The 14,266-nt window shown below is 35.1% G+C and overlaps 1 protein-coding gene across 31 annotated transcripts in view; it reads left to right on the forward strand.

The window, feature by feature from the left end:
* The window catches only part of TCERG1 (transcription elongation regulator 1), a 64,014-nt gene that overhangs the window by 15,042 nt on the left and 34,706 nt on the right, over positions 1-14,266 (forward strand). For 21 of the 31 annotated variants that reach the window (XR_012414221.1, XR_012414219.1, XR_012414218.1 and 18 more), the window contains 5 exons: positions 1,294-1,536; positions 6,078-6,140; positions 7,271-7,471; positions 8,352-8,464; positions 9,205-9,293. Coding sequence is in view for 14 of the 31 variants with exons in the window: in XM_073994522.1 (XP_073850623.1) it covers positions 1,294-1,536; positions 6,078-6,140; positions 7,271-7,471; positions 8,352-8,464; positions 9,205-9,293 (709 nt within the window). In the remaining 17 variants the exon portion in view is untranslated. The remainder of the gene's footprint in view (positions 1-1,293; positions 1,537-6,077; positions 6,141-7,270; positions 7,472-8,351; positions 8,465-9,204; positions 9,294-14,266) is intronic. The other 10 variants (XR_010587656.1, XR_012414229.1, XR_012414224.1 and 7 more) reach the window with 1 other exon arrangement.

Below are 14,266 nucleotides of genomic sequence, written 5' to 3' on the forward strand. Positions count from 1 at the left end.
CTTTTGTTTAGAACAAAATTGGTATAAAGATTGGGAAAGCACTGTTTTCATTTTATTTCATTTGACAAATTCATTCTTAGTCCAATACAGGTAGACATTTTTTTCTTTACATCAAAAAAAGATGAAGTATTTGTTACCAATGAATTACCAAAATGAATTTTATTTTGGAACTAGACGGGTTATGAATAAATTACAAAATTGTTTTGTAACATGTGAGAATTGAAACTTTTTGAAAAGTATAAAATAAGGATTTTAGTTTTTAGTTTGATTTTAAATGCAATTGCTAGGGATAGAATGTTTTATTTTCGATATTTAAAAATAATGTGTTAGCAGACCCCAAATGATCCGGAATTTCACATTTTCCTGGTCTCTCACAATGGAAACCTCAGTTTTTTTCATTTTTTAAAAATAATGAGAGAAACCTGAGTTGTTTTTGATTCCATTCATTCATATCCAGTTAGTCATTAGTTATTTGCTTATCTTTTTCTATTCTTTTCTTCCTATGCATCTGTGAGGTTAATTCATCAAATGAAACCTGTTTATTACTCTTCCATATAGGAACCTTTAGTTTTCTATATACCCCATTTACCTTCACGAAGTCACACAAATAATGCGAATGCATTCTTATAAAAAGTTCAAAGTCTAACAAAACATATATATTAATAGTAAAATGTGAAAGAGGCATACACAGAGGGTAACTACTGTTAATGTATTTTAGCTTGTATTCTCCTAGATCATTTTCTCTATATTACTTCAGTTCTGCCCTTTTCCTACCCAGTTAAGGGCATACACCTTAGCCTTTTGTTCAAGGCTTTCTAATTTCTGCTTCTGGCCCACCTTTCCAGCCACACATGGTTTTGTTGGTATGCCTACTGTTTCACTCATTAACTGCTTGCCTTCAGTTTTCTAAACAATTCCTTTTTGTTCTTTACCCTTTGCCTTTATTCATACTTTTCTCACTAGTTTATTTTTTTCTTCTTCCTCCCTCCTGCTATTTTCCTTGTTGAAATCTTAATTTTTCAAGGCTCAGCATCCCAATATAATTTCTATACCCTCTCACAGTTAGAAATGTTCTTTGGGTCTTGATTTATACTGCTATATGTTTATCACATTTTACTTTGTAAATTTCATTTAACTATTTTCAAGCTTCTTGAAGATGAGACCTTTTGACAGATTTCTTGCAGTGCATAGAATGGTCCCTTAAATAGTTAAATTACTGAATGCGTGAATGAATGAATATAGTAAAATGATTTATGAAGGAGTGATACATGTTTTTGTTTTATCTTTTATCAGCACCCACAACACAAGATCAGACCCCAAGTTCTGCTGTTTCAGTTGCCACGCCTACAGTTAGTGTTTCAACTCCTGCTCCTACAGCTACACCTGTGCAAACTGTTCCCCAGCCGCACCCTCAGACGTTACCTCCTGCTGTTCCTCATTCAGTACCTCAGCCAACAACAGCAATACCTGCTTTTCCACCAGTAATGGTACCTCCGTTTCGTGTTCCCCTTCCTGGCATGCCAATTCCACTTCCAGGTAAACCAACAGATTATAATAGTCTTTCCAGCTATGTTTTCATATTGTCAGTTAGTTTGTTCTCATGTGTCTGTTGCGTTTGAAATTTGCCTTGAATCTCACCTGTTTGAAACGTTTTTGAAAGATTCATGGCTAACTGCAATATTTTCTCTTAAGTTTTGGTAAATGTCCTTTTTTTGTTGTTGTTTACATGTCCTAAAATTAGAGCCACATTTAAAGCTACACTTATTTTGAATAATGCCCTCAACGAGTTAAAAATGATCATCTTTTCATGTAAATAATGTTCTAAATGCAATATTTTTGAAGGGTTAAGTCTATGAAGTTGAGAAATCACGTCACAGTAGCTTATACAAGTTGGGTGATTTATGTACAGTGCACTGTTGTAAGCACGTTACATGCATTAACTGCTTTAATTTTCACAACCATCTTATGAGATAGGTACACAGACAGGTTAAATTACTTGCCCAGCATCACATAGCTAATAAGTGATGATGCTGAGATTTGAGCCTGTGCCCTCCACATCCAGAGAGTAAGCTCTTAATAACTATGCTTAGTTATTAAGAAAAAGCTGAGAAATTTTAAGAATTTAAGAAAATATGAGTGACTTAACTATAAAACAATTCATGTAAAACAGGAACTAGAAGGTTCCCTTGTAACAGTTATGAAGTAAAGCATAATGTGCATAATTTAAAAGTTTAAATTGTTATGGTGAATTAATGTGTTATATTGTCTTAAGAGACGTCATTAAAACTTCTGAGAAAGAATTAAGAAATATTGTGGAGTGGAACTCTTACCACAGGGTTTAAAAATGATAGTGTTGGGCATTCCAAATTTGAATGCATTAGTTTTTGTCAAACACATTTAATCCTTGATCCATGGTTCATTCTCCTTGTGTTATAGTTGAAAGTTTTGGTACCTTAGAGAGGTCAGGTTCACAGGGCTAGTTTGTGGCAAAGGCGAATAGAACTTAGGTGCCTTATCTCTCAAGTTCACATGCCACCCACTTATTGCTACTTTTTTATACTTGTTTCTGTGTAAGAATAGAGTTGTGATACATCTGTTTCTTAGATTTGCATACATCTTAATTATCACTATTGCACTGGTTGTCTTTTTCTTTGTGACCATTCTGAAAAGGACACCTTCAGATATACCTTGTCAAGAAAGAAACTAAACATTTCAGGTATTTTTTTGATTTGGAAAACCTTTTATACATTGTTGATGTAGTGTTAGATAATTAAATGCCCATTATGTGGTGTTTAAGAAATTCAAATCGTTTACAAAGAAGAAAACAAAAGATGTTTTTTCTACTGTTAGGGATTATCCCTTTTCTAGATTAAATTTAAGACAAGCAGCTGGATACTTTTCTCTATATGTAATTTTTCTGGGAAAACTAAATGATAGATGGAGAATAGCTTGATATTTGTCACAACCTCTTTTTGTAATTTTGGTCTGCTTTAGGGTTAAGGACAGTATTAAGACCAGATCGTGGATTCTGAGTGATCCGAAGGAGCTGGGGTTGCTAATTTTGTAGAGAGAAGATTGAGAGGTAGCATGGTAATGTTGTTTAAGTATTTTGAAAGGCTGTCATTTGAACAACTTTTGCTTTTCTTTAGAGATTCTTAATTAGGACTAATGGATGAAAGGTACACAACAGCAAAATTTATTACTATAGAAAGTAGAAGTTTCTCACAATAAAATCCCTCTGGCTCTAGCTTCATTTTGATGTCATATTTTCCCTTGTTGCTTGCTCCATCATTTAAAAAATTTGGACAGGTGGTGGTGACCATTTGAGTCACCTAATGAAGCAATACCTGTGAAGTTTGGCAGTAGAAAGCATTCAATAAACAGCAGCCATTAGGGAATTTTGGGGGTCGGTTGGAAGAGAACTTGAATTGGATAGTCTTAATATTTCTTTGGAGAGAGTGAGTGTCATATAAAGTGATATATTAGGCCAGGCACAGTGGCTCATGCTTGTAATCCCAGCACTTTGGGAGGCCGAGGCAGGCAGATCACCTGAGGTCAGGAGTTCAAGACCAGCCTCAACATGGAGAAACCCCGTCTCTACTAAAAATACAAAATTAGCTGGGCGTGGTGGTGCATGCCTGTAATCCCAGCTACTTGGGAGGCCGAGGCAGGAGAATTGGTTGAACCTGGGAGGCGGAGGTTGCTGTGAACCGAGATCACACCATTGCACTCCAGCCTGGGCAACAAAAGTGAAACTCCATCGCAAAAAAAAAAGTGATATATTAGTATCAAATATTAGTTTGTTTATTAAGACTTTTTGGTATTAATATTTGTTCTCTTTTCTCATTTTCCCTTTTAATTCAGTCCTACAAGGTGTTTAGTAAAATACAAGGACAAAGGAGACTTGTTTTTCTCTTCCCCAAATATTTGGTTATACAAACAATGAGATCTGTGTCTCCTGGTTTTTCCCTTTTAATTCAGTTCAGCAATAAAGTGAACGGGAAGGATTTGTATGTAATTTGTGTTGGAAGCTTAATTTCTTTTTGAAATAGCCTTGTCTGGGTTCAATGAGGATGATTGAGGAAGGGATAGTCAAACAAGATGAAGGGAAGGAGTGGAAGAATTAGGTAAAATACAAAAGTAGGGAGTGGAGTTTGGACATAAATAGGTCTAGGATTATAGGATTTCTACTTCTAAAACTATAAAATTTTATCTGGAATTTTGAGAAACTTAACTGTCAGTGACATTGGAATCATCCAGAATCCTGAAGGGAATTTTCTCATTTCTTAGATGATAATTTGAGGACAGAGTTGTAGGAAAATTGAACAAATGCTCCCTTTAAAAAAAAAGGTTAAAAATTTAGATTTTTATTTTGTGAGTATTCACAATCTGCATGTAATCACCTTGAGAGAAACTTCAGTGTATCTTTTTAGCATGGGAAGAAACACAGGACCTTTCTATATGGTCTGTATGTTGATAGTCAAATAGAAGAGTTCTGCTAGCCCAACTGGTTTTCAATAATGGTGGTTAAGCCTACGTATGAATAGATTTGATTTTCTTCTGCATAAGTTGTATAGTTAAAATTATTTATTGGAAGGCGGTTTTGGAGAACAGTCTTTAAGAATAAAGTTCATATGTTCATAAGAATTGAATTTCCTGTGCTGAGTTTAGTAGGTTCAGTGCTTCTGCAGATGGCAATATTTATACTAATTAAACTTAATACATGCTGTAACTTCGTTAACCAAATGAATTTTTCCATTGCGTTCTTTCAAGATTAGGGAAAATAAAATTATACATATAACTTTATTCAGCATGCTTTCCTCATCCAGTGTTTTTATTTTAGTTTAAAAGTTAATAGAAAGTTTACTTTAAATATTCTTTATATAAAATAGTAATTAAGAAATAAAGGTACTTTTCAATAATTGACACTATTTTTGTTTGCGTGTGTGAACATAGTTAAATTTTATACAAACCCAGGAGTTTAATTTTACTTTTAGTCTCAGAGGTAGGAAAAATTTTTTTCCTGTCCTTTAGTGGGGAAAATAGTTTATTGTTACTATTTTTAATTTTTACAGGGTACCAAACTAAGCTTAGTTTTTTCAGCAGAAAAAAATAAAAAAGTAAAAATTATTGACCCTATACTTCAGACTTTGGCCTTTTCCTCTAAAAGTTTTTAATTTCCTCAGTTAATCAGTCTTAGTTTTCCAGCTTTTCATTCTCTTTTTAAAAAGTCACCATTGTAATGCATCATGATGAGTCTTCATTCTTCTAAGAACTGTACATAATTTTCATTATTTAATACAATTACTACTTCTTTAGTCAGCTTAAATGATAGAAGTTTTTGCAGCTATCAGCCCATATAGTCATTAGTGGTATTAAAGGGGCTGAATGTTTCTTAATGTTTAATCCTGCTTCCACAGTGTTCCAAGCCCATGGGGTTCCATAGAGCAGGCACTAAACATGGATATTTTGGCATTAGTGAAATGCTATCTTCCTCTTCATCTTTGCCTTTCTTTTATTTAAAGTATTGTTTGCAGTGGAATATTTGGATCCATCTCATACCTTACTTTCTTCCTCTCCTCACCAACCCTAGCTTATTCCTTTTCTACTTCTGCATGGTTGTACTCCATGCCTCAGCTCCTGCATGTAGTTTCAACTTAGCAGCAGCATAGAGAAAGTGTCTTGTCGGTGTCATGCTGCATCTGCCTTTTACTGGTGTCTGAGCAATGGCAGCATGGGTTTGATGTCCTGTGGGAAAATGACCCACCTGAGAATTTGTTATGTATGTGTAATGAAGGGGCTTTCTTTTGTTGAATTTAAACTCTTGAGACTCCTTCAATATATTCAGAGCTGGTTTGATAAAAAAGGTAATTGATGCTATCATTTAGAATTAGTGTCATTGGATTTGGCAGCACTTCCCACAAAATGTCAAACAAAAAGAAATTTTACTCCATTCTTGGTCTTTTTCATTGGAAATAGCATTCTAAATTGTAGTGGTAAATTATTTCCCTGAATCCCAGTGGTAGCCGACATACAATGGCAGCTTTCCAACGTATGCTTGCTTATCCATTTTACAGGTGTAGCAATGATGCAAATAGTCAGCTGCCCGTATGTAAAGACAGTCGCTACCACCAAGACCGGTAATTTTTAAAACCATCTTAGTTTGTTTTGTCTGTAAGTTGGCATGGTAGTGAATGTTGTTGTTTATCCTTTTATTTATTTTTTGCCCAAGTAAGTGGATTTTTTTATATTTTTCTTTTTAATGAGCAGTATAAATGCAGTTGTCATATTTGGCCAACACTTAATTTTCCCAATTGCCTGTAGTATTAGCTTCTTTGGTTCACAAAAACAAATAAGGTCAGATCACTTTGTATCTTAATTTATGTAATAAGTGTAAACAACTTCATTCTCATATTCATAACATTTAATTTTATTTTTGATGTGTGTTTTTAAGTTAAATATAAAAAAATCATTTCCATGTGTAAAGTGATGTGATTATGCTTGCATGCTAGTGAGTATATGTGTGTGAATACATGTGTATAGTATACATTTTAAAGTTATTGAAGTAAGATAACTACCTGAAACTTAAATTTTAGTATAGGATTTGAGGACTTTTTTTTTTCCAGTTTTGATTCACATATCCTTATTTTAATAGTATTTTACTTATATATTACCAACTTATTTAGCTGTCTTGTAAAAAATGTAAATCTTGGTTTGTCTTCTAAAAAGTAGACGAGCTTTGCTTTCTCTTAGGAAAAGAGTAAACAAAGGGTATAAGGATATTTGAGTTAATCATTCAGAGTTGATAAACTCAGTCATTTGCTATAAAACTGAGAATATTCATACCCTTTTAGTTACCTTAAAATTAAAAATAATTTTGCCTCAGGAAATATCTGTAGTAAATATGTTTGTTGTCTTCATTAGAATTTGATGTTATCTTTATAAAAATATATTTCTATTCATAAGTAGAGAATATACCATGTTTTTAAATATTTATTATGTTAAGATTTTTTCATAAGTGAGACCCAAATTTCTGACTGTTTTTAAGGGTTGAATTTCTGTGTCTAATTGAATTTAGGCATTAGAACTAAAAATCCAGGGAAATAGAATTAAGTGGTATTTATGTCACCTTTTTATATGATTTTTGTTTTGTTCCAACTGGTCCATTCATTTATTAATATTTAATAGAAAGATTTAGCTCATATTTTAGAGGTTTATTTTGTATTGCAGTTTGATGCTTGGATCTAATTTTTTATTATTCTTTTTTTAGGTGTATTGCCAGGAATGGCCCCTCCTATCGTACCCATGATACATCCCCAGGTTGCTATTGCAGCTTCACCTGCAACCTTAGCTGGAGCAACAGCAGTTTCTGAATGGACTGAATATAAAACAGCAGATGGGAAGACATATTATTATAATAATAGAACATTAGAATCTACCTGGGAAAAACCCCAAGAACTAAAGGAAAAAGGTATATAGTGGTTGTAATGACTTGGGAAATAGTATAAACTGTAATAAGTAGAATGGTATTTAAAGTTCTGAGTTAATTTCTTTTTAACATATTTGAGGGATTTGCTAATTACACAGTCGTTGGATTATTTTTACTGAATTGATAAATATTTATTTTAAAAACTAGTTCTACTTACATGTTATCATTTTTTCCATCTGGAGAAATTGTTATACATATGTACATATGTATGTACATATTTTTACTGTTAGGAATTTTCTAATTATATTGCATAATTATTGTAATCATTATTGAGATTGATAATACAGATCGGGAAGGAATGTGTTTTTTTATGTGTTCTGAAGAAAAAAATTTAGGCCCTTAGAATCTTAGATGTAGAAGATTCATAATTTTTTATATCACAAGCTCCTGTTATTACTGTTGTTTTTAAAATTTGGGACAGAGCCTCACTGTGTTGCCCAGGCTGGTCTTGAACTCCTGGGCGTAAGCATTCCTTCTGCCTCAGCTTCCCAGGTAGCTGAGGATTATAGCTACATGTCAGTGTGCCCACCTCATCAAACCCCTTTTTCTGTTCCTAAGTATCTTAGTATCTTATCCCTTTTAGCAAAATAAATGATTGCTACAAATGATATATGAATGACCTGAAAGATTTAATGTCCCTTCAAAATCAGTAGGTTGTCTTCAAATCAGAGAGTTAACCTGATTGGTGTAGCAAGGTATTTGAAGTTGAGCATTACATAAGATTCAAATCAAAGATATTATAAAGAAGGACATTTTATGTTTATGGTTAATACTTGGGAATGGAATATTTTAATTGCTTATTCTCTGAAAGTTCTTAGAAAATTACATCAAAACCTTTGACATTATCTTAATTTTTTAATAGAAAAGTTAGAAGAGAAGATTAAAGAGCCAATTAAAGAACCCTCTGAAGAGCCTCTGCCAATGGAGACGGAGGAGGAGGATCCTAAAGAAGAGCCTATAAAGGAGATAAAGGAGGTAAAGGGCCATGACCCATTAACCTGGGAGCCACATTAATTGTTTCCTACAGCTTACTTGTATGTGAGTATCTATTTGATAGATTTAAAAATAATTGTTATATATTTGATCTCTGAAATTTTAGGTTTCTTGCAAGTTCTTTATTCAGTTTTTTCTTTGAAAGTGTCATTAAATTACTTCTTGTACTGAACTGAGACCCATAGAAAGACAGGGCCTTGGACCAGAGCTTGGACCTGATCTCTAACCTTCTGACTTATAAACTGACTGGTATTTGTTAAAATTATAAGTGTAACTTCTTATTTGGAGAATGTTAGATGTATTTTATCTGTCCTTTCTGCTCTTGTGTTCTTGCATAGCCAGATCCATGTATAGCACTAAAGGAGTTTTTTATTCAGTGAAGGACCGTGGTAGTCAGGTTTTGGTAGTAGGAAAGTTAGCAGAAATAAGAAACAACCTTAAATGAAGAGGTCTGTACTCCATATCTGCTCCTAAGCACATGGTTAGTGAGTCTATAAGATAGGACCAGCTGCTGCTGCTGGGTTCTGCTATTGTGAAATTCAGCTCTTTCTGTGGGATGAAGATTTAGAACTTTCTTAGAAATTCCTACTCAGAGTCTCCTTTCCTCATTCTAGCAGCAGATTTTGTGTTGATTGCACTTTGAGCTGTTTGCCTTCATACTTTTGTGGAACATTCAGGTATAGTTAATGTGATACTAATTAGAATAATCTCATTTCTTGTAGGAGCCCAAAGAAGAGGAGATGACTGAAGAAGAAAAGGCTGCCCAGAAGGCAAAGCCAGTTGCTACTGCTCCTATTCCTGGTACTCCGTGGTATGTATTTGGCTCAAGTAGTAATTTTTAAAAATCATACTTGATTGTTACATGGTTTCTTTTGTAGAAAGGAAAAGTACTTTAAAAAGTGTATGTCAAATATGTTTTTATCTACTGAATATTTTGGCCTTTGTTTGTTGTATTTGAGTTATTCAAAACTGAAGTTCAATTACTACAAGTGTCTTCCTAGTACTCTCCATTAATGTGTATTCTTCATAATTATAGACATGACCACTGTGAGATCCTGAATCTACTTTTTGTTTAAAATATTTTAAATTTGTTTTTGCATGTTTACTCACTATGTAATTACATTTATAGAACTGTGTAAAATTATGTCTTTCAATCTAAGTATGGCATCCCTCATTTTATAGTACTCCAGTATCTTGTGCTTCATAGATACTGTGTTTTTAAAAATCTAAAGTTTTGCGGCAACCCCATCATTTTTTCAACAGCACATGCTTATTTTGTGTCTCAGTGTTACATTTTGGTAATTCTTGGGATATTTCAAACTTTTTCATTATTATTATATCTGTTACAGTGATCTGTGATCAGTGATCTTTTATGTTACTGTTGTAATTGTTTTGGGGTGCCACAAACCACACCCATGTAAGATGGTGAACCTAGTTGATAAATGTGTGTGATCTAACTGTTCCAGCGATCAGTTCCCCATCTCTCTTCCTCTCCTCAGGTGTCCATTTTCCCCAAGACACAACAATATTGAAATAAGGCCAATTAGTAGCCCTATAATGCCCTCAAAGTGTTCAAGTGAAAGGAAGAGTCAACATACCTCTCACTTTGTGTGTGTGTGTGTGTGTGTCTTTTTTTTTTTGTTTTGTTTTTAAAGACAGAGTGTTGCTCTGTTGCCCAGGCTGGAGTGCAGTGGTGCGATCTTGGCTCACTGCAACTTCTGCCTCCTGGGTTCAAGCAATTCTCCTGTCTCAGCTTCCCAAGTAACTGGAATTTTAGTTATGTGCCACCACGCCTGGCTAATTTTTTGTATTTTTAGTAGAGATGGGATTTCACCGTGTTAGACAGGATGGTCTAGATCTCCTGACCTCGTGATCCGCCCGCCTCGGCCTCCCAAAGTGCTGGGATTACAGGCATGAGCCACCACGCCCAGCCACATACCTCTCACTTTAAATCAAAAACTAAACATGATTAAGCTTAGTGAGGAAGGCATGTCAAAAGCCAAGATAGCCTGAAAGCTAGGCCTCTTGGGCTAAATAGCCAAGTTGTGAATGCAAAAGAAGGAAATGAAAAATGCTGTTCCAGTGAACATAAGAATGATAAGAAAGCCTTATTCCTGATAATGGAGAAAGTTTGAGTGGTCTGGATAGATTATCAAACCAGCTACAACATTTCATTAAGCCAAAGCCTAATCCACAAGAGATGCCCTACCTGTCATCAGTTCTGTGAAGGCTGAGAGTGAGAAAGCTGCAGAAGAGTTGGAAGCTAGCAGAGGTTGGTTCATGTGATTTAAGTAAGAAACCATCTCCATAACATGAAAGTGCAAGAGGAAGCAGCACGTGCTGGTGTAGAAGCTGTAGCAAGTTATCCAGAAGATCAAGTTAAGGTTATTGATGACGGCAGTTGCACTAAACAACAGGTTTTCAGTGTAGATGAAACAGCCTTCTATTGGGAGAACATGCCATCCTAGGACTTTGATAGCTAGAGAGAAGTCACCCCCTGGCTTCAAAGGATGGACTGACTCTCACCATCTCTCTGGTGACTTTAAGTTGAAGCCACTGCTCGTTTACCATTTTGAAAATCCTAGGGCCCTTGAGAATGATGCTAAATCTATTCTGCTTGTGCTTTATAAATGGAACAGCAAAGCCTGGATAACAGCATATCTGTTTATAGTGTGGTTTACTGAGTTAAGCCCACTGTTGAGACTTAATGCTCAGAAAGAAGTTTGTTTTTTTTGTTTTTTTTTCTCAAAATATTACTGTTCATTGACAAAGCACCTCTTCATCCAAGAGCTGTGATGGAAATGTACAAGGAGATGAATGGTGTTTTCATGCCTGCTGACAACATCCAATCTGCAGCCCATGGATCAAGGAGTCATTTTGACTTTCAAGTCTTATTACTGAAGAAATACATTTCATCAGGCTATAGCTGCCACAGATTGTGATTCCTGTGGTGGATCTCGCAAAGTCAATAGAACACCTTCTGGAAACAATTTACCGTTGTAGATGCCATTAATAACACTGGTGATTCATGGGACGAGGTCCATATATTAACATTGACAGGAGTTTGAAGGAAGTTGATTCCAACTCTCATGGATGATTTTGAGGAAGTGAAGACTTCAGTGAAGGAAGTCACTGCAGATGTGGTAGAAATAGCAAGAGAACTAGTATTAGAAATGAGCCTGAAGATGAGCCAGAATTGCTGCAATTTTATGAGAGAACTGTAATGGGTCAGGAGTTGCTTCTTATGTATGAGCAAAGAAAGTGGATTCTTGAGATAGAATCTACTGGTGAAGATGCCATGAACATTGTCGAAATAATAAGGGATTTAGAATATTACATAAACTTGGTGGATAAAGCAGCAACAGGGGGCTTCCGTTCTGATTAATGCCAAACTTTAAGAAAGCTCTACTGTGGGTAAAATGCTGTCAAACAGCATTGCATGCTACAGAGAAATCTTTTGTGAAAGGGGGAGTCAATTGATGTAGAAAACTTCATATTTGTCTTATTTTAAGAAATTGCCACAGCTACCCCAGTTACCAGCAACCACCAGCTTCATGAGTCATTAGCCATCAAGAGATTGAGGCAAGACCCTCCACCAGCAAAAACATTATGATGCGCTGAAAGCTTAGATGATTGTTAGCATTTTTTAAGCAATAAAGTATTTTTAAATTATGGTATGTACATTGGTTCTTTTGGACATAATGTTATTGCACACTAAGTAGACTACAGCATGATGTAAATATAACTTTTGTATATGGTGGAATACAAAAATTTTGAGATTTACTTTATTGCAATATTTGCTGTATTTTGGTGGTCTGGAGCCGAACCCACAATATCTAAGGTATGCCTGTCTACTTCTTATTTTCCTCTTATCTTGTTTTTCCCTTTTCTTTCTTTTGCCACATCAGTGCTTCCTTTCCTGTTCCTGCTCCAACTTATTTAATCTATATGCAATCCACACTTTGCAATGATTTGGCTTGTTTCAGAAGTCTTGTAATGTATAGGTTCCCTTCTAACTTCTTTTCCTTGTTTTTGTTATTGAAGAAATAAATGTTTTTCCTATAGTGTTCCCAAATCTAGATTTGTCCCCATGGTACTGTCTAATAGGGTCCTCCATGGTACTGTTTAATACAGGGTCCTCCATTCCTGAATTTCCTACAGACAGGCAAGCAGGTGTAGAAGTGTGATCAGATTCGAATTTAATCTTTTTGGCAAGCCTAGTTCATAAGTGATGATGATTATTGCATAGATCAGAGGTTTTCAACTAGGAGTAATTTTGCCCCTAGTGGATATTTGGCAATGCCTGGAGACATTTTTGGTTGTCAAGCCTTGGAGGGTGTTAATAACATCTAGCAGATAGATGCCAGGGATGCTCTAAATATCCTGTATGCACAGGACTGCTCCCAACAAGAATTGCTTCTCTAGCCCAATATGTCAGCAGTGTGAGATTGAAAACTCTGGCCAAGATCAGTTAAATCAGTAACCCATTTATGCTGAAGGTTGTGCAAATTTTTTGTATGAAAAAGCAATAGGATATAAATCCCACAAGCTTAGCATTCCAATAATGGAACACTAGGCATAACCGCATGAAGGGTTGAAAGTAATGGTAATGTATTTCTTTTATTCCCTTTTCATTTATTAACTGGGATGCTTATAGAGAGATACTTCCCCTTATCACTGTTGGTCACTTAGAGGTACAAATTGTATAGGAAGGGAAGGGCTTAGCAGTTTTCAGAATAATGAGTTGGTTTGAGTGTTATTAATTCATAGATTTAAATATATTTTCTATGTTTTTAATCTATTACAGTTTTTATCCTTATTGATGTTTAAAATTGTCTCCTCTTTGGTCAGGAGAAGGCTCTTGCAGCTGACTCTTTAGGTTTTTTTTGTTACAATCCTCTATAGCTTCCCTGCTTTCCTCTATGACAAGACATTCTAGGCTTATCTTGTATATTTCCTATCTCAGACCTAGATTCAGCCGTTTCTCTAGGGGGCCCTTGCCATTTTTGTGGGAATTGGATAGTTTGCAACTGTATTAGTCATTATTTTTAGACTTCTTTGGTAGACACCGCTGGAAGGTACCCACATTCAAAGATACAGCATGAGTTCATAGCATTACTTCCCATTTAGATCTACCTCAAGATTTTTATTGAACCTCATCATCAATCTTCAGTATCTCATTTCTTGCTGAAAATACTGTTTCTCAATGATAGTGACCTAATCATTTGCTTTTCTCACACATGTCACTGAGTAACAATACCAAAACTATCACTAACAATATGATTACTGAAGATAGTTTTTGTTGTTGTTATGTTTAGGGCATATCACTGTAGGAATGCATAATCAAATTACTGTGTTTTAAAGGCACTTGGAATAATTGTTTTCTGTATAATTTCTATATAATTATTCCACTGACTGTTACACAGGCTCATTAAAAAAAATAATTATGGAAAATATTACCTGGTTTCAAAGTTATGAAAACAGTCTGTATTCCAAGAATATATTCCTGGGTTGTGGTTTCTCTGTTTGAGTATTGTACGTGAAAAGCTGGTAACCAACTCCAAACCCCCTCAATTTGGAGCTTCATGGTCCTCACTAATTTTCAGACTTGGGGTCTGTTCCCACTTCCTCTGTTCTTCAGATGAGATAGTTAATTATTGATTTTTTATTTTTATTTTTTAAGTGACAGGGTCTTGCTCTGTCACCCAGGCTGGAGTACAGTGGCATGATCATAGCTCACTGCCTCAGCCTTCTGCCTCCTGAATAGGTGGGACTATAGGTGCA

Source organism: Macaca fascicularis, chromosome 6 (genome assembly GCF_037993035.2).
Source record: "Macaca fascicularis isolate 582-1 chromosome 6, T2T-MFA8v1.1".
NCBI lineage: Eukaryota > Metazoa > Chordata > Mammalia > Primates > Cercopithecidae > Macaca > Macaca fascicularis.